At 42.9% G+C, this 21,615-nt stretch overlaps 1 protein-coding gene across 1 annotated transcript in view; it reads right to left on the bottom strand.

The window, feature by feature from the left end:
- Nnt (nicotinamide nucleotide transhydrogenase) overlaps positions 1-10,996 on the bottom strand; it is a 77,270-nt gene extending 66,274 nt beyond the window's left edge. Inside the window, exons 1-3 of the mRNA XM_051183093.1 lie at positions 10,858-10,996; positions 7,717-7,912; positions 1,995-2,224 (exon numbers count right to left, since the gene is read on the bottom strand). Coding sequence (XP_051039050.1) covers positions 1,995-2,224; positions 7,717-7,867 — 381 coding nt within the window. The 5' untranslated portion in view covers positions 7,868-7,912; positions 10,858-10,996. The remainder of the gene's footprint in view (positions 1-1,994; positions 2,225-7,716; positions 7,913-10,857) is intronic.
- Positions 10,997-21,615: the final 10,619 nt, after the last annotated feature.

The following is a 21,615-nucleotide window of genomic DNA, read 5'->3' on the forward strand; positions in this document are numbered from 1 at the left end:
TGTGATTCGGCAGAATACTTAAAACCTGGCATGTGTGAAACCAGCAAAACACACACACACACAAGCACTTCTGTGCACACACACACACACACATGCACTTCTGGTACACACACACACATGCACTTCTGTGTACATACACACAAACACACACAAAACCATCTCTTTTACATGGTCTGCTTTTTTGCTCCCCATAAAAATCTATTGCAGAGATTAAGAAAAAGTAGAGGATTGCTAATTAGAGTTGGTCCTGCTGGCCTTTATCAACTGCTCAGCTGAGACTACTGTCATCTGAGCATTATCAACCCAAGGGGCTGTTTCCTGAATGTGTTCCTCAGGACGTGAACAGGCTCGATTCAGCAGAGAGGCCCTGGGTCAAATCTAAGTGTGTATAGTGCACGTTTCTCAACACAGCTTTAGCTTGTTCATACATTTGTTTAATGACTTGTTCAATTTTAAGTGAATTGCTAAGAAGAACACACAATACTTTCAAATTCATGTAATCACTGAATATCCCCCTCCCTTTTGATATATCTCAAAAAAAAAATATTTGGGCCCTAAAACATATTCTGAAATGGGTTGTAACTTTTTTTTTTACTTTCTATAAGTTATTTTCCTACATATCAAGTGTATCATCAAATATATTTAAATCCAAAACTTTTTTTAAAAGCTTCAGCTGAATTACACCATAAATTTTATAAATAACTTTCATAGCAAAAACTTATTTTGTATCTTCTCAAAAATCACCCCATCATGCTGTTAGGAGTGGAGATGTCACTAAGTGGTAGAGTTCATGCTTAGCATGATTGAGGACCTGGGTTCAATCTCAGCCTCGGGAAAGATGATACTGTTATGCTATTCACTGGAGTTGTGGGGAGGGAAGGAATACAATTATTTGAATGATTCTTCTTATGAATCAATAAAGAAAAAAGCTTATTTTTCTTATATAAAGAGAGTAAGTTTGTTTTAACCTAATAAGCTCACTTTTCTCATTCCTATTTCTCTCCTTGCCTAAATTGCAGGATATTTAATGGTTTAAATTTAAGAAGCTACTCTAGTTATCTTTAATGTTAAACATAGTACAGCCTTTTATATGATTTTTTTCTTCATATTTTAGTTATAAACTTCCTCAGCACATAAATTTCTACTGTCTGGTATTTCAAGACCTTTCTTTTTTTTTTTTTTTTTTTTTTTTTTAAGCGTGCATTGATGTTTTGCCTGCATGTGTATGCCCAGGTAAGGGTGTCAGGAACTGGAGTTACAGACAGTTGCGAGCTACCATGTAGTTTCTGGGAATTGAACATGGGTCTGAGCCATCTCTCGACCTTTAACAGTCAGTTAGCCTACTGGTCACTCAACCCAATGCTACCTTCTCCAGAATGCTCATGCTGTTTCTAGAACAGCACAGTGTCAGTGTAAATCACTGCCTTCCGTCATCAGATGCCGTACATGGCATCTCAGGCTGGATTAAATGTCTTCTTTTCATCCTGGCAGTATACAGTCAACAGCAGGAAGTCTGCATATACATGGGCCATGTAGCAAAAATTTCCCCTAGTCAATTCAAAGAAACTCCCACCCAGAGAATATAAAAATGATGGTCTCCATCTCCCCTCCATAGTTAAAAACCTGATCACATATCCTGGGACATAAAGAATCATTCACAATACAGAATCATTTCATTGAGAAAAAGAGCATGACTTTAAAATAGGAAAAGCTGAAATGGGTAATGTATGATACAATGGATATGCAAACTGCTCTGACTTGATCATTGCATGTATATGTCAAAATATCACAGTGCATGAATATGGACAATTACTGTGTGCCAATTAAAAGCAAAAAGAAGAGCACTCGGGAAACTAGAAAAGCCAGGTGTGGTGGCTTTAATCCCAACCCTGGCTGAGACAGATCTTTGGGGGTTCCAGGCCAGCCAGGGCTACACAGTAAGACCCCAAGTCAGAAAGGAAAAGAAACTATAAATGGAAGAAAGGCGTAATTACTTTGACCACCAGATCAGAACCCAGGACTTCCTTCGTCCCTTGGATTTGGGCCCCTGCTGCTCTGTAGAGGTCATCCGGAAACTTGGAAGCTTCGCCTGCTCCCGATTCCACCACAACATTGAAGCCCTGCTTGACCAGGGCCTGAACTCCAGCAGGAGACAATGCTACTCGCTTCTCATTTTGGAAAATCTCCTTGGGGATCCCAACTGTCAGCTGCTTATATGGAATTCCTAAAGACAAACAAAACCAAAGTTTAGAAAAAAGCTATAGAGCAGATTTCAAAACACACTATACACAAGTTGTTACTGAAAATAACGATTCATAATCATGATGCATTTACCTTTACTGAAAGTAATAACTTTTTGTACAAACTGTCCTGAATGCACTAGATATTTTATTTAATTGAATGCATCTCTTTTAAGGCACATGGTAAGCTTACTCTATACATAACAAAAAAATCCCTGAGTTGAGACATCACACACCATGCTAACCTCCTTCCTTCGGCGTCTGGGGTTACAATCTTCCTATCCTGACCTTTAGTAAAGATGGAAATAAATTACTGCAGAATAGCTCTACAATAGATACTGTAATGACTGCCATATCTCGAGCCCCTTTCCTGGCAATTTGGCCAGAGAAAACTTCCCAGAGATTTCCAAGTGCCGAATCTTGAGACTCTACCAGCGACTGATTAGGCAAGAGTTCAACAACCAGGTCAAAGATGATCATCTACAAGCCAAACGTGAAGAAACCAGCAGCCACTGTGTATGACATGACTTATAGAGGAGTTGTGGGTTCAGGACAGTCCATGTTGGCCAGTGATTAACCTACTAGGTTGGCTATTTTTATGTCAACTTGACAGAAGATAGAACATTTGGGAAAAGAAAATGAGAGGAATTGAGAAAATGCCTCCAGAAGATTTGCCTACAGTCATGTCTATGATGCATTTTCTTGATTGATGATTGATGACTGATGTGGGTGGGCCCAGCTCACTGGGGGCAGTACCACCCCTGAGCAGATCATCCTGTATAGTATGAGAAAGCAGGCTGAGCAAGCCACAAGGAACAGCCAATAAACAGCGTTCCTCCATGGCCTTCAGCTCCTGCTTCAGGGTTCTTACCTTAAATCCCTACCCTGACTTCCATGAGACAATCATCAAAGAGAAGCCAGGGTAACACTGACACAGAACAAGTGTGGCTATTAAAAAGCTGTAACTGGGAAGACCAGAGTGCATTCTAGTCTCCAAGAAGGTGAGGGATAACCTGGGTCCCCCACCTCCACCCCTACCCCCAGGAATCCACACAGTAAACCCTCAGCACAAAATACAAGCCCATTGTGATTCTGTTCCTTACAACCCAAAAGAAAGCATTTAAAACAAACGTCTTTATGCAGAGTTCAGGATAGCTTTACCTATAGGACATTAGTTTCCTCTCATGCTTTAATCAATATGGAGCTATTAATACTTTACAGGGAGCAGTAAGACAGGGTTTGGCTGTCCTGGAACTCACACTATAGACCAGGCTGGCCTCAAACACAGAGATCTGCCTGCCTCTACCTCCTGAGTGCTGGGATTAAAGGTGTGAGCCACCATGACCAGCCAGTAACATATTTTTAAATAGTATGTTTCTATGTAGGCTTTACTATAGTTTAAAAATTCCATCCTTGCCACTGAATATATAATTAAAAATTGAATCAAAATATTAATATGGAGTAACTTATTGAGACTTTAGACCAATTAAGGCAACCTGAAAATATCCTCATTTGAACATAGTCTTATAGTCCCATACTACTTAAACACTGATAATTTACAATATTTTCACCTGAATAGGGATCAAAAAAAAAAACAAGAAATTGGCAAATATTTAGATCCGTATGTAAAATTAAGTCAGATATGCACTTCTCTGGAGTTTACTTCTCATCTGACAACCTCAAACCTAAGCCCCAAATTTGGAAAGCCGAGGCAGCTACTAAGGATGACAGAGTCAAAAGTATTTATGGGAGCCAGTAGTGATGGTGCACATGTTTAAGCCCAGCCCTCAGGAGGTAGAGGTAGATGGATCTCTAGGAGTTCAAGGCCAACCTGATCTATATAGCAAATTCAAAGCAAACCAGGGCTACAAAGTGAGATTCTGTCTCAAAAAAAAAAAAAAAAAAAATGCATATAAGAGCCAACCTAATGCACAGGCTGCTCATCCAGACAACCAAGGGTCAATTACCAACATCTACAAGGCGGGTCACAACTGTCTCTAACTCCAGGTCCAGGAGGCTCTCTCTCTTCTATCTTCCATAAGCACCAGAAATGTAAGTGTGCGCAGACATATATGTTGACAAAACAACCATAAAACAAAATGAAAATTTTAAAAAGAATAATGAGTAGTATGCTTCCAAAGACATTATAATCCATGAGCTCATGCTGATTGTCAGAAAGAAAAAAAAAAAAAAAAAAAAAAAAAAAGCACATAGTATCTTAAATGCTCAACTTGGAAAGAATATGCAATGTGATGGGCAGAATACCAGCTTCCCAAGGATCTCTACGTCCTGATCCCTACCACCTCTGAATACAGAACATTATCCATGGCACAGGAGAATTCTGATGGCAGATAAACTTAAGGTGGCTAATCATTTGGAGTACAGTAGGAAGAATAGGCTGTGTTATCTGGAATGCTCATGCAATCACAGAGTCCTTGCATGTAAAGGAGGGAAACCAGAGTCCTAGTCCAGCAGCAACGAGAGGATGCTGCACCTATGCTGTCAAGATGGGGCAGGGCCACAACCCGATCATTAGAGGAGCTCCCCAGAAGCTGGAAAAGTTTAGGAAACACTGCTCCCCGACAGTCCCCAGGATGCAGGCAGAACTGCCAACGTCTGGACAGAGGCCCAGTGACAACTCCTTTGGACTTTGACTCCCAGAGGTTAAAAAGCCAGTAGCCTCATGATTATTTGTTTGGGGTAGGGGGTGGGGTTAGGAACCAACTGTTAGCAAAACTAATAAGCCATGGTAAAGAACATTTATACATAGAGATAGAGCATTCCAGTTCCATCCCAAGGCAACTAAACAACAGAGAAAATGTGTTTCCCTTATAGAAAAACTGTAGCTGACAAATGGAGAATGATGGATTCTCGCCATTTCGAAAGCCCTAATAAAATCATGAATTTAGTTAAGGAGCGTCAATCAAAACATCTGAAAACATATGAATGGGGAATAAAAAGCTGATGGGCACTTCATATCAGACAGATCACAAGAATAGCACCTACATCGGCCAAGCAGTCTTCTCAATGTAATACAATAATATACAATACTACCAGCAAGGTATTCCTGCCAGAAATATATCCTTAAGCTGACAGAGACTTCTGCTGTAACTAAATGTTATTTAAAAATTCGAGGAACAGATACTGATTCAGCAGAACCAATCAAGGGAATTCCATCAGTCAAACTTGGAACACTGGAAATTCTACCGAGTAACAACTGTATTCTTCAACAGAAAAGGATATAAACAAGTGCTCGCATACCTGGCTGGCATGTTTAAAGACCTAGGTCTGATTTCCAATAATGAAAAAAGTCTTTCATATGTCATAGAGACATAGCAAACAAACATACTGCATGAACTCTGGACCATTCTTTGAACAAGCCTATTATAAAAATAGAAGCTGGGTATGGTGGCCCACATCTTTAATCCAAGCATTAGTGAGACAGAGGCAAGACAGCCTGGTCTACATAGCAAGCCCCAGGACAGCAAGGAATGCATAGAGAGATCTTATCTCAAAAAAGAAAAAAAAAGAGAGAAAGAAAAAGAAAAAAAAGTAAAAAAAAAAAAAAAAAAAAAAAAGATGGGGGTTGGTGGTGGTAAGAAAAGAAGCAATTGAGAAAAAATAGGAATACTAACTTGTAGCACAAAGCACAAATAGTAAAAACCCAGAGACAAATATTGGGGTTCAAGCTGAACATCAGAAAAGCAAAGCAGCCAGCCACTAGAGAGCTTTTACCTCCACGGCTCAGGTGATCATGTCAGTGTGGCTGGAGACTGAATGTTGCATGAGCTCCTGTCTTATATACCCCTCTGGTGATTGAATTAAAGGTGTGCACCACCACTGCCCAGCCTCTACAGCTAACTAGTGTGGCTGCTGGGGTTAAAGGTATGTGCCTGGACTTCTGTGGCTCTGGCTAGCTTTGCATTCTAATCTCCAGGCAAGCTTCATTATATCATAAACAATATATCACCGCACTGACTGGAATTACTTTTCATGCTATTCAATATGGTAATTAAATTAATAATTTATTATAGAAAAAAGAATATTTTTAAAATATTTGAGAAAATTCTTTTGAAAAATCAAAAGCTAAACATTAACGTAAGAGATCTTGATGCCTATAGATTTATTCACAAGTACAGGCCTCTTCTGCCTCTATCTTATCAGCGTTATCACTAGGTAACCTGGCTTTGCAGAGCAGATTAAAGGAAAGTTTTTGAAGATAAACTTGGGGAAAGGTGCGATGCCAACAGTGACTTGTCATTTGAGAACACGGAGAGCGGCTACTAAGTCTATTCAAGGCAACAGAGTTCCTTGGTGACTAGACAACAGCCCTGCAAGCCTTAAGAGGGAGAAGAAATATCCACGCCGTTATTTCATCTTAGGAACTAAGTGCCATTCTTAGCTGGGCATAACGCCATCTGGAATACAAACTAAGTATCTACGTCCACATGCTTAAGGTCTGGCCAATGGGTGGCAGTGTGCGGGGGTGGGGTCCTTGGGAAGACAACTGTAACAGAGGTGACTCAGCTTAGAAGGTGACCCCTTGAGCCTCTCCTCCATCTGGCCTGCACCTAGAACCGAAACACGTGAGACTTCTATCAGAGATGACCTGATGGGCCTCTGTAAACATTCAGTGCTTTTCTCTAAGAGCCAAGCAGACAACAGAGGTTCAGAAGAAAGGAACCAGCGTGCTCTTACAGTTTTAAAAGGGTATGCACATTGTCATGTGCAGGACGAACAGTAGGAGGGCAGAGGCTGAACACACGGGGACAATTTAGGAAACCCATACATCACTTCAGTGGCAGAGGATGATGGCTCGAACCCAAGTGATGAAAGTGGTAAGGGCGGAGCTGGAGAGATGGCTCAGTGGTTAAGAGTGCTTACTGCTCTTCCAAAGGATTCACATCTGGTTCCCAGCATCCACACCAAGACACGGACAAATGCGTGTAACTCCAGCTCCAAAGGTATCCAGAGGATACTCATCCATGTGTGCACATACACAAAGACACACAGACATATATGTAAACAAATACAGAAACCAAGCTGAACAGTAGCAATTAACAGCATGTAGGATGGCTAACATTTCTGACATGAACTACATTGAGGTTGCGTTTTACCAAATCAAGGAACGTTATTGTAGGTCAATTAATATACTTTCATTCCTAACTCCCGAGCAGAGGTGAACTACATATGGTACAATTCCCCCAGTACTTTCTAGGAACAAAGGAAGCTAGGAGAAATGGTTATTATGAGCAAAGGTCTCCTAAATACAACACAACCAGTTAACCTCTTTTCCCGTTACTTTTTTATCTTCTCTATTGGCAATGCCAATGGAATTTCTGTAAGTGAAAAATATGAAGAAAAAACAATGCTCGTTTTGTTTTCTGTACGTAATAATCCCTCACAAGTACCAGGTCATAAAAACATGAGTTTTCCTTGCATGTACCATCAAGGACTTAGTGAAGTAAATTTTTACCTGGTTTTACAGTCGATTTACACCACAGTGCCTGGTGGATATGAAATGTTCGCAAAAAGTCTTTCTTCCCAGGCACAACCTTACAGGACCCAAAGTTGCTAAGGAAAGGACATGAACAGCCAGTCACCACTGTTTTTAGCAGATGTGCCATGTTGCTCCCAACTTTCCAAATCACTGGTTCTTTGAAGGTGAATTACTAAAAAGAAAGAAAAGGAAATGTTTATATGCCAAGAAAACACCACTTTGCTGTTTGAGCATGATAAATCATATAAATTGCTCATTGAAAGAGTCTGCACCTGGAACACATCTGCCCAGCTTACACATAAATGGTTCTGGAAGGGATTCAGAAAATATCCGAACCATTTTATCATTGGCTAATCCATGTTTATTCCAAGAGTCACATTTCCCCCTTTTCTTCGCTTCAGAATTCTCAATTTACCCGACCTTCCATGTGCTTCTCAAGCCTTGACTCAATATTGGGGTCATTTTGCAGCTCAAAGTTTAAAACAATACAATACCTGTCTTACATGGCATTTGTGAAGCTCCATACTGTAAGTTATAAGGATAAATGCCTCCCCAGTAGAGGTAGGTGTGTGTGTGTGTGTGTGTGTGTGTGTGTGTTGCTGAGGACAGAACCCAGAACCTTACACTTATATCACCACTGAACTACACCCTCAGCCTTCCCCAAACAAATGTTAAAACCCTCTACAGTCTAGGGCAAGCACCTGACCCTTCTGCAATTATAGGGGTGACCTGCTTGAACCACCCAGTTCCTCTGTACCTGATTTCCTCATCTTTAAAGTCAGAATAATAGTAACAAAAAAAGGGGGGGGACCTACCTCATAGAGTTGTGAGGATTAAAGCAAAGTGCCCTGATCATAGGGCTGTGGGAAAATTTAAAAGAACATACACTCCTGATTGGTTGTTCCACTCACAGCTACTATCCTTGGCCTAGTGCCTTGCACTAAACAGAGTAAGTCAATTAATATTTTTGACTGGACACTTAAATAACTAAGGCTGAGAATCCTGGAGTCATTTTGCAATAGATTTCTTAAACAGAGTTTCAGAACTTTTGCTTTGAAAACAAAATGTTTGTGCAGTCTTGTAGAAAACTGATCCCATCAGCAAAGATAAACTATTTGCTGATACTAGAATAATCCTAAACTGTCCTTACTATAAATAAAAAGAAAAAAAGAAAAAAATGGATGGAGCTGAGTGCTGGCAGATAGTAGTCAATGCCAACACTAGAGAGGTTAAGGCAGGAGGATCAACTCAAGTTCAAAGCTAGCCTGGGCTATACACGGAGTTTCAAGCCAGTCAAAGCTACAGACTGAGATCTTCCTAGTCTCAAAATAAAAAAATAGGATAAGAACACTAAAATAAGAACAAAAAAATAACTGATATTAGCCCAAAAAATGGGGTGGAGTGGGCAAGCAAGCCCCATCCCTCTAGACAAAGTTTCCTAATGACTGCCACAGGACGAATAAAGGACACCTGCAAGCGTAAACAAAGGCATGCTTTTTTAAAAGCTAGGCATACCAACAAGGACACAGTGCCCTACCCTGGCAGGCAACATGACCTCGACCAAAGCCACGGGTGCCATAGCCCCCGTCACAGGTGGTAGGTACCCCTCCCTCAGCAACTAAACTGCCACCCGTTGGCACGTGCAACTGGACAGCTATTTATAACCTCCTGTGGAAGCCCATTGGCCCTGGCTACACAGTAGTCATTGTCCCTATCAAGTTTGAACCAGCTCTGCGGGGGGGGGGAGGGGGGGGCTATACCCCACCACTGTCTCCTGCCTGGACAATCCAGGCCCCTCTCTGTCTTGTAGAAGCTGGCCCCCACTACCCCCACTCAGCCCTGACCTACACTCGCACACACGTTTTCGTATGTACCCAACCGAGCAGCGCCCTGCCTGAACACTCACTCTCGAGGTTCAAGTACAACTTAGGGAGTCCAGCTGCCATTCTTCTAGGTCCACCGCCCACCAAAAGCCCTCTGTGACCTCTCTCCCGATCACTCTTAGGGCCAAACAGCCATATACAACTTTTTGCAGTCCTTGCCTCCACCCTCACCCAGGGACCCAAGATCTGCACCTGAACAGCTGCCTTCGTTGCCCTCTGCCAGGACTCTGCACACACACACACACACACACACACACACACACACACACACACACACACACAAGATCTGCACCTGAACAGCAGCCTTCGTTGCTTGTCCTTGTCCTCTGCCAGGACTCTGCACACACACACACACACACACACACACACACACACACACACACACGCGCGCGCGCCCCGGGGCACAGTATTCCTTCCCTTCCTGCAGGAGCCTTTGCACCCCATTTGCTCGACTCTGCACACACACACACACACACACACACACACGCCCCAGGGCACAGTATTCCTTCCCTTCCTGCAGGAGCCTTTGCACCCCATTTGCTCGACTCTGACGACCCCGCCCCCTCCTGCTCTCTGACAAGTCCCCTTCGCCGTGGGACCTGGACTCGGCGCTACCTGCCCGCCTTTTCCACCACCACCCCCCGCCCCCCATCCCAGGCGCCGGCCGCAGGGCCCCTAGGCTCACCTGGACCGGCAGGCGGGACGGGAGGGACGGACAGCTGTCGACCCCAGGCTGCCAGCAGACGCCACGCTGCTGCGCTGGCAGACCCGGGCTCGGCCCCGCGGCGCTGCGCCTCCAACCCGGAAGGACAGCCCCTACCCTGAGACGGCGGCGACGAACCGCGTGACACAGCACTGCCCCCACCCGGACCCGCGCCCCCTTTCTGCACCCCCTCTCCACCTCCCCCTGCCTCCTGCCAAGCCCGCTTCGCTCGGTCACCCGCCCTCTCTGCAAAGCAGAAAGACACGCCACCAAATGCACCCTTAGCGCGAGCGCAGCAGCAGCAGCAGCGGCGGCAGCAGCAGCCGGTGCGGGTCCTTCCTCTCCCGGTGGCCGCTGAAGCCCCTTTGTCTCACCCGGGGGCCCCGGCACGCAGCCCCGCCCCGCCCCCTAGCTCTTGCTCAATCGGTCTCTGTCAATCAAACCTGGTGCCAAGCGCTGCAATTCAAGTTTTTAGGAATCCTTGGCCTCTTCTCCCCCAGGAGACTGAGTTACAAAGTGTGATTTCCTCACCCGGGTCCCAGCAGAACAAATAAGCGGATACTACAACTCCACTCTTGGTGCCGGACTTTTCGTCTAACTCTCTAGGAAAAAAAAAAAAATCTGAACTTCTGTAACTGGAGAGGACTTGAGCGGGAGGAAGCCGAGGGCGGGAATGGGGGCGTTGTTTTTCCATTCTGGACCGGAGGTGGGGTTAAATTCCTCACCAACGAAGTCAAGGCCTGAAAATGAACACACATGTGCGTATTTGGCTTCCAACAACGAAGCCAGCCAAGAGGAAACCCTGTGTTACTGTTAAAGCAGGCAGGGTCTGGAATGTACCTGTAGTTGACTGTCCCATGGTTCCTGATTAAGGGAATTCAAAACATAATGACCTAGTCAGTAGTTAGTGACTAGGGTCTGTTACTTGGTCTGCAGGTGCATTCTGAGTAAACTTATTAAACGCTGAATCAACAAGAAATGTCAGTGTAAAATTGGTGGGTTTTTCTTTTTTTAACAGACAAAAGAAAGAATAGGTATTCAGTATCTTTAAAAAAAAAATAATAACTGAACCCCAAAGAAGTCCTTACTTAGAGAATGTGTCTTGTATGTCCCCAGCACAAAAGGGCCATTGGACAAAGGAGTCCCCACCGCAATCCAAAGTCAACTGGGCCAGTGATGGAAGAGTCAGAAGTCTGGAGAGGACTCAGCCCCGTGTGTAAAGTAAGACTCATAAGTCAACAGGTATAGAGATACTGCAGGTACATTGAGGCAAGAGTATAAAAATGTAAAACTCTTTTGTGCTGGGGGCTGTAGCTCAATGTGATAGGGTGTTCATATGCAAGGCTCGTCTACAACTAGCAAATCTAGCCTTCACACTTCCTTTCAGATTTTGGTTTTGGGGGTTTTTTGTTTTTGCTTTTTTATTGCTTTCTTAGTGTAGTTGTTTTGCTTTTTTGTTTTTTTGTTTTTTTCATACTCATTCCCTTCATTTTTGATTAACACTCCCCTGCCCTGTTCCTTCCTCCGCTGCCATCACCCATCTCCCTCTTGGAACTGTTCCACAAGCAATATTTCCTCACTTTCATTTTACAAAATGTTCTATCATCCCTCCTCCCCTGGGGGGGAACTCCCCACCCCACTGGCCTTTTCTAGTTTCTCGGCTTCCTGAGGTTCTCCAAATTAAACACGCAACACTAAAGAATTGATGATAAGATCTGCACGTGAGAAGAAAACATACAGCATTTGCCTTTCTGGACCCTTGTGTTACCTTGCTCAGTATAATATTTCCAGTTTCACCTATTTAACTGCAAATTTCGTAATTTCGTTTTCCTTAACAGCTGAGTAAAATTACATTCTGTGCGCATACCACATTTCCATTATCCGTTCCTCGGTTGATGTACACCTAGGCTGATTTGACTTCCCAGCTTTTCTGTGTAGTGCAGCAGGGAACTTGAATACCCGAGTAGTGGACACAGATTCCTTAGACAGGATTCTGTTGCTGGGAACAGACGCCATGGTCTCAAAAGAGAAAGCGAGGTATTGGGGCTTGCTTACAGTTTGGGAGGGCTAGTCCGGGAGCACAGTGGCAGAAGTAGCTGAGAGTTCTAGGTCCAGATCTGCAGGCAGCAGAAGAGCCAGACACCAGGCCTGGTCTGAGCTTTCGAAACCCCCAAACCCACTCCCGCAGACTCTAACATGGCCACACCCTCTCCAAAGAGGACACACCTCTGATGCCTCTCAAGTAGCATCCCTCCCTAATGACCAAGCGTTCAAATACATGAACCTCTGAGGGGCCATGCCTGTTCTAACAACCACGCTTAGGATACACGCCCAAGAGTGGCATGACTAGGTCATATCTCCAGTTTAGGAGAGAGAATCCCAGACTGATTTCCAGAATGGTTCGTACTCCCATCAGCAGGGCACAAGGTTTCTCATCTATCATTAGGGTACACATAGAATTTAAGTCCTGTGAAATTTAGGAGGCTTTTAGGCCCACAAAGGTTTAAAGATAGTGTTATCTTCTAGAAAAAAAATCTATCAGATTCACAACATACCATTGCCATCAACTTCAAAGCCTGAAAACCACAGTGGTACCTAATCCTCAGAATCGTAAACTAAAGCCGGGAAGATGTGTCATTAATCAGACATTGGACTCTAAGACCCTGTCTGAAAAAGAAATTTGAACAAATAAATAAATACTGACCTCCAGTCATAACTTTCCACCAAGACCTGACATCTAGTTAAAGCCAGACCAGAAAATAGCTAAATTATTATTTTTTGCCAGCAGTTTTACTATTTCGAGTTTCCCTTCTATGAATAAAGTAGTTAAACTGGGTAGGCATGGTTCATATGTGTAATCCCAACACTTGGGAGGCTAAGGCAAAAGGAGTGGCCCCAAGTTACCTTTGGCTACATAATGAGTGCTGGACCAAGCAGCAAGACAGGTCAAAAAAAAAAAAAAAGTGATTATTATTCTTGGCTAATTGAGAGGCTCCCTGAGATAAACATCTTAGTTGGTAATATCTAGCAATCATGAACTTGGCAGGTTTAAAAAACCATCTTTGGGGTTGGGAGTGTGGCTCAAAGCACTTGCCAAAAGAGGCAAGATGTCGAAATTAACTGAGTTTTAGGATGACCAAACAAGAGCATTTGTTCTCAGGAAACAAATATGTTCGAAAACTGATGCTAAACAATGTTAACTGGAACAAAACTGACACCAAACAGCCAGCACAACATCAACTGACAATTTCATCTATTTAAGTAAAAGCACCTGCATTAGGGATCACCGTGAGCATCCGCAAACCTAACTTTTGCTGGTCAAGGTGGCTTCAGCTCCAGAGGAATCTGAGGAGAGAGACTACTGCCAGCCTAGGAGCTGGAAATGGGCCAGAGCAACATAGCATGGCTGGGCCTCGGAAAATAAAAAACTAATTTAGCAGACTTGTGTGGTTAGTGCTAATTATACAAATCTTTGCCAGGTGGTGATGGCATGCACCTTTAATCCCAGCACTCAGGAGGCAGAGGCAAGCAGATCTCTGTGAGGTGAGTACAAGGCCAGCCTGATCTACAGAGTGAGTTCCACAACAGCTAAGGCTACACAGAGAAACCCTTTCTCGAAAATCAAACAAACAAACATACATGCATAATTAATTAAAACAAGAAAATAAAAACTTAATCAATATAAAGATAATGCTATTATTGCCAGGCAGTGGTGGCACATGCCTTTAATCCCAGTCAGAGGCAAGCAAATCTACTAGAGTTTGAGGCTAGCCTTGATGGGAGATGCCATACTCCTTACATAGCCTGGTCTACAAATCGAGTTCCAGCCAGAGCTATCATAGAAACCCTGTCTCAAAAAACAAAAACAAACAAGATAAATGGTATCTTTGGGGACCTAGGAAAGCAATAAAGGATATATTCTGTTAGCATCCTTGGGGTACTGTAACAAATTACCATGAGGGAGCTCAAGCTAGGATACCCGGAAATACTTTTTAACGTATTTCAAGATTACCCTTCAGAGAGACTGCAGTCAGAAGAGAAACTGAAAGGCTACTCCTTCTGGGGTACTTTTAGTCAGAGTAACTGGCAGATGCACACAGGCTTTCCCTGGGCACCACATCCCGACCAAAGACCTCTCCACAAAAGGAAGAAACTGGGGATCTGACACCAGCCCAGACAGGAACTAATAAACGTGACCTCTGAAGACAGACAACACGTTACCTTGGAGACTTTATCAGCCTGATAACATGACCTTTAGTTGGGAGCATTTTCAGCCTTTGCTCAAAATGCTACTTAAGGTTTGCTTCTCCTAACTTCCTTTGAGTTTCATTCAAACTCTTAGCATATGCCTTCAAAACCATAAAAATGTCTTTAAAAAGCAGCAAAGAGTCCCCAGCCTGGCCACGGTGACCTCACACCTGAAACCCAAGCACTCAGGGGGCTACAGCAGAAAGAGTCCCAAGAGTTCAAAGCCAGCCAAGAGCTACATACTGAGTTCCAGGCCAGCCTGAGTGACAGCCTAAAAGCCTGTCAAAAAAAAAAAAAACAATAAAGCAAACAAAAACAAAACAAAACAAACAAACAAAAAAACCCTAATTTCAAAGGTATGGTTTGAATAGGAATGACCCTAGACTCCTGTGTTTGGATGCTTGGCTGGCTCATAGGGTGTGGCACTATTTGGAGGTGTGGCCTTGTTGTAGGAAAGTGGATCAAGATATAGAACTCTCACCTTCTGTCCACATGCCACCATATTTCCTACCATGACAATAATGGGCAAAACCTCTAAAACTATAAGCCACCCAAATAAATGTTTCCCTTTATAAGAGTTGCTATGGTCATGGTGTCTCTTCACAGAGATAGAAACCCTAAGACAGAAATGTAGGTAAGAGACCAAGCATATAGTTCCATATAGACTAGCAGTCATTATACTTCTGAGCATTTATTCCAGAGAAATAAGAATTTATTCTCTCACCAAAACCTAACCATGAAATTTGGCAGTAATTCAATCTAGATGGTTCTAGTGAATAGTGAATGGCTAAATGGTCTGTTACCTGGGGAATCCATGACTGCCATGAAATATTGAAGAAAAAAAAGGAAGATATAACTTGGATGAATTTCAAATATGCTAAAGGAAAGAAAGCTAATCTCAAAGGCTATATAGCATAAGATTCCATTTATACAACACTCTTGAAAATACAAAATTATGAGAATTCAGAATAGACTCATGGTGACCAGGGCTTAAAGAAGGGGTGGGTATGGAAGACGTGGATGTGACTATAAATAAGTAGCCAAATGCTTCCCGAGGTACTGCAGATGTCCCGCAGTTTCGCTGTACCAGTGACAGACAACACCAGAGCTGTGAAACCACCCTATAGCTTTGCAGGACGCTCGTCTTGAGAGAAGCCAGGAAACAAGTGCACAAGTTTTCTCTTTTAAACTGTACAACCTCGTGGGACTCTATGACCACCTCAAAGTAAAATGTTTAATTAAAAAGCTAAGCCTACAAAGTATAGTTAAATATTAATGATAGAACCTAGGAGAAAGATGTATGCACCCATGAATTTTTTTTTTAATTCTCTGAATCTTTACATAGTCTCTAAGTTAGAAAAATGATATATTAACTCTTACAATTATTCTGAGACTAAGTTGTCGTTGGGACTTTTCATTGGGCAACCAGCTCACAAATAATGACACAGAGACTTACTATTAATTGTGAAAGCTCAGCCTTAGCTTAGGCTCTCCCCACTCGTTCTTGTAACTTAAAATAACCTATTTATTTTCATCTGCATTCTGTTACGTGGCTCGTTATCTCATCTCTCCGTATTGCTTTGCAAGGACCACGAGATAAGAAGTTCTGCTCTTGCAAATGCACCAGGTGTTTTAGACGGGCAAAGAATCTCAGCTTCACAGAGTTAAACCAATGCAGCATAAACAAAAGTCACGCACCTTAAAATAATATTCTACCACAGCCCAAAGACTGCGACCTCTAGAACTATACTCCAAAACTAAATCTGTCCTCCTTTGATTCATACATGTACCTTTGACGGTAATGAAAATCTGCCCAGCACAGGCATGCTACAGGACGGGGAAAAAATAGCAGCTACATGATTCTTAAAAGTTAACAAAACAGTGTGACATGTGTTAACTGTCCTTAGTTAACTTTTCTTTTGCTGGGAAGAGACACCCATGACCAAGACAAATTATAGAAGAGTCTGTTGTGGCTTACAGTTTTAGATGGTGAGTCCATGACCATCATGGCCGGGGAGCGTGGCAGGAGACAGATGGGAAGACACAGCGCCAGAGCTTACATCCTTATCCTCAAGGAGGCAGAGAGAGTTCACTGGGAACAGCTCGTCCTTCGAAACCTCAAAGCCTGACCCCGGTAGCACACCTCCTCCAACAAGGCCACACCCTCTGGTCCTTCCTAAGCAGTCCCACCAACTAGGAAGCATTCAGACATACGAGCCCATGGAAAGCCATTCTCATTCAACTCTGACTACATTATTTTAGTGACTAAAACAAGTACTGCTATTTCTATTTTAAGATAAGGAAAGTTTGGCCTGATGCGTCTAAAACTAGATGAGACTCGAATGTAAGTGTTTAGTTCCAAGTCTGATGATTCCTGGTGGGCAAGTCTATCTCTAGGAGGAGGGTGTTCGGGCTTAAATGGAAAATGTCCCTCATAAGCTCGTGTATTTGAGCTCTTTGATTCCCAGATGGTAGGGCTGTTGGGGAGGTTATAAGACCTTTAGGAGATGCAGGCTTGCTTGGAAAGGGTACTTCACCGGGGGAGGGTACCTCTCACCCCAACTTCCTGCTCTCACTGTTTTCTATATGCCAACAAAAGGTGATCAGGCAGCCTCCGGCTTCTTCCATCACCATTATTGTGGACTCCAAACTGCAAGGCAAAATGAACCCTTCTATGTTACTTCTGGTCGTGGTATTTTAGCACAGTAACATAAAAATAACTAATGTAAAGGGGATGGATGGTGCTAAGATGAGTACTCTGTATAAGTGAGATGCTGAACAGAAGTACCTTCCGAGAAAAAGAGGCAGATATGGACAGAGAATGCCCCCAGTAAATATGAAAGGATGCTTTCTTCCCCATTCCTTTGCCTGTACTGTAAGCATCAATTCATTATTCTCTATAAAACAAAACCTTCTCACAGGAGACTTTGTAAGCCACTCAAGGTTCAGGTGGGTGTCTTCCACTTTAAATCCAAAATTTGCTGTTATTTCAATGTTTCTAACTCTGTATCTTACTTTAATCAGACTGCTAAAGCAAAATGTCAGTTGGGCAGTTTGGAAGCAACGGAAATTAATGGCTCGCAGTTGTGCAGGCTAAGAGGTCCAAAGTCAAGGCACAGGTAGATTTGTTTGGTGCCTGATGAGGAGTATGTGTTTCCTCATAGAGAGCTATAACCTCCAATGGCCAAAAGAGCAAAGGTCTCTCTTTGTCTCTTTTATAAGGGCATCAGTCCCATTCATGAGCCCTTCTGACTTAATCACCTCCCCTAAGCACCATTCCTTAACACTGTTAACATCAGAGTTAACATTTCAATATATGTAGGTATCAGTCTGTATTAATCTCTAGCATCTAATCTCAGCTTGGCCTCAGGAGCGGCCAGCCGGTCTCTTATAAGTGCTCCCTTTCCTAATCAGCTTCCTTTCTCAGAGCAGCTTTTCTGACTTCAGTTCCCACTGCTGACATTACTAGCCTCGTTTATCATCATTCCATTCATGTTCACCCATTCATCCTTTTATAACTGACCTCTACGGCTTCCACTGTCCTGTACCTTGGCTCTGTAGTTCATTTCAACTCTGCAGCCAAACCCAGCCCTGCAATCCTGCAGTCTCTGCTCCTTGGTACTCCAGCAACTCTCCAACTGGGTTCACTGATATCTAAACAATGCAGTGGCTCTCTGCATCCCTCTCAGCTCCTCCAGTAAGACCACTGAACTCCTTCAATGAAACCATGGTCAATGGCCAGTTACTGGGGGGAAACCTGGACTGTTTTAGCAAATTGCAGTCAATAAAAGTGATGCAGCATGTGCATTTATTGCTATTTAATACATTCTGTTGTTGTGGAAAGACATAAACATGCCTGCCTTTGTTTCTGATATAGTCCAGGAGGGACATAAACATTCAGTACACTCTGCATTATTATTATTATCTACCTGTCTGATTTCTGCACTTGCACGTAAGTTCCTTAAGGACTTGCATTTCGTCTTATTCACTGACAAGACTATCCACACATAAAAGAATGTCTAGCTTCATTATGCAGGCAGCAAATACTTCTTGGAACTAAGAAAATGTGTGAGCATATTATGAAAGTTAAGATAGAAGGAAAAGTGGCTAGATTCATGTCTCAGCGGTTAAGGGAACTGGCTGCTCTTTCAGAGGACCAGGGCTCAATTCTCAGCAGCCACATGGTGGCTCACACTCTGTAACTCTAGTTCCTGGGGATCCCAGTCCTGCTTAGGGCCTCTGCCAAAATGGTAAAGCAAATGGTACGAAGACATCAATGCAAGCAAAATACCCACGCACATTTTAAAAATTTTTAAAAGAATATACTGACTTTGACCACATGTCAATAAAAAGGTAAGTAGATTTAGATAGAGAGATATGGACAAATAATACACCAGGAACAAAAGATCTCATGTTTGATATTTATGTATTTATGCTCCATTTCCTTTGATGCGAAACTTGGACTCTGATAGTCATCTGATTGATGAGGAGTTCCAGCTATTACATTACCTCCTGCTAGCCAGCAAGCACTCTGTTCAATTAGTTGACCTGTACAACTAAAATATTGAATGTTGTAATTATTCATTCAGAATGTCCTTTAAATTTTTCTACTCATAGCTCAGGCTCTGGCTACCCCTTTATTTCCAGGCTCCTTATTTCTGACTTTTGATTCCCACTTTTCCTTCTATCACCTGCCTTTCTACCTCAACCCTTCTCAGTCTAGCTCAACCATGAATAGTTTGCAGCCCTTTCTACCTTAGTGGCATAATGCAGCTGTGTTCCCACTAACGGGCTTCAGTTCATTGGGTGGTCAGGGGATGACTTGGAGAGTTCTCCATTTAAGTCTCAGCACCCAATCTCAGCTTGGCATTGGCAGCAGCTGGGCAGGTCTCCTATGGGCACTTCCTTCCCAAGCAGCCGTTACAGCCATTGCCACTTCCCTGGAGCTCCCTGTCTAAGTCTACCATGCTCCAGCGTAGCAAACATTTCCTCCTTCCTTACTGAGGACAAGGAGACCACTCCTGCACTACGTCTGTTTCTATTTCTTAGTGTTCACTTCCCATCCGTTCTGATTATGCCTACCCCTAGTCTTTGAATTTTAGACCTGTCATCTTTTACTCCTTCGATGATGACGTCCCTTTTCCCTGGTGAATTCCTTTGCTTCGTGTTTCTTTAGCTGACATACTCATGTCTGTGTTTTGTTTTGTTTTCAATTCTATCCTTTCCTCATTTAATCATGATTAAATAAGCCTATTTACATTCTCTATATCCCCTAATACTAAAAATTACTTGCAACCAAACTATTCACAAATCTATATTATTCTGACTGCTATTAGAATACCACTGAGTTGCCTCCTTACTGATTTATAGAAAGAAATAGGCCTCAATGAGACTAAGATGTTTTACGTCACTGTGAAACAATTATTCTGGAGGTATTGTGTAACATTTAAGCTTGTGGATTCTACCTAGAATAGGAACGATCGCTAAGTATGGAACTTGAGCAGTGTTTATGCAATTGTCACGTCACTGTGACCAAATACCTGGCAGAAGCAATTTAGAGGAGGAAGAATTTCTATCTTGCATGTAAGTAACATATGATTAGCTTCCTGACTGGAAAAAGGGTATCAGTGTTCAGGGCAGTGGGAACATGTGACAGGGCAGCCACACAGCTCAACAACCAGGTAAGAAGTAGGGTTAGATACAACCCTCAAGGTCCGTCTGTAGTCACCAGTGTCCACTGTTAGGCACCAGCTGAGGACCAAATATTCAAACTCACAAGCCTATGGGGGAACATTCCACACTCGAAAGCACTATAAGCCAGGCATTGGTAGCACACGCCTTTAACCCCAGCACTGGGGAGGCAGGCGGATCTCTTTGAATTCGAGGCCAGCCTGGTCTACAGAGCTAGTTCCAGGACAGGCTCCAAAGCTGCACAGAGAAACCCTGTCTTGAAAAACCAAAACAACAACAACAACAACAAAAGCATTATATTCCATATCTTCATATATATGTGTGTATATATATGAATATAGTACTGTTTTGAAGACTACATGAGATATAATTCATGCAAAGTATTTACTGGAACTAAAACACTCTAAGCATATAAATATGTTAGCCATAATTATTGCTGTTAGGTTCTTTCAATATGCAAATTTAAACATGGTAAAATTTCGAGTGCATCAGATTCGCAAAGGTAGTTTCTTATCCTGTTGCTTAATGACTTCAGGTAAGAGACATCCAGTGTAGGCCCAGGAGTTCTTAATCATGGACAAGAGGCAGGGGCATAGACTCTATCATCCTGTCATTCGACATCTCTGCAACAACTGACACTCTTTTGAGTTCTTTTTCAACCTGTTTTGGCCTAGACTCTCTCAATTTCAGTTCTATATAAATAAAGAGGACAAAACTTTCTCCTTCGGTAAGCTGCTAAATTTGATGCCTCTTTTCTTTTCCTGCCTTTATATACTTGGAATGTGTGGTGGTTTGAAAGAAAATGACCCCCAAAGGGAGTGGCTCTATTAGAGGTGTGGCCTTGTTGGGGAAAGTATGTCACTGTGGGGGTGAGCTTTGAGGTCTCTTTTTCTCAAGTTTCCCTCAGTGTGACACTCAGTCAGCTTCCTGCTGCCTCCAAGATGCAGGATTCTCAGCTCCAGCACCACATCTGCCTGCTCCCCTTTAATGGTCATAATGGACTGAACCTCTGAAAGTGTTAGCAAGCCACTCTGAATTAAATGTTTCCTTTGTAAGAGTTGCTATGGTCAGGATGTCTCTTCACAGCAATGGTCAACCCTAAGACATCACGAAATCTTATTTGTTCTTGTGAATCTAGCCATCAATTCCTTCACTCACACAACAGCCCTACGGGCTCTAACACTTAAACTTCATTGAACAATTCTGCTTGGGCATGTCCAAGTGGACTAAAAGTCCCTGTGATCCTGAACCTGTGCCCTTCTGGTACTCTGCTTCTGGCCGGCACACCAATCCAGAACCCTGTAAGTTATGCTCATCCATGACTTCTCACTAATGCGTAACACGCAATCT

Source organism: Phodopus roborovskii, unplaced genomic scaffold (genome assembly GCF_943737965.1).
Source record: "Phodopus roborovskii unplaced genomic scaffold, PHOROB, whole genome shotgun sequence".
Lineage (NCBI taxonomy): Eukaryota > Metazoa > Chordata > Mammalia > Rodentia > Cricetidae > Phodopus > Phodopus roborovskii.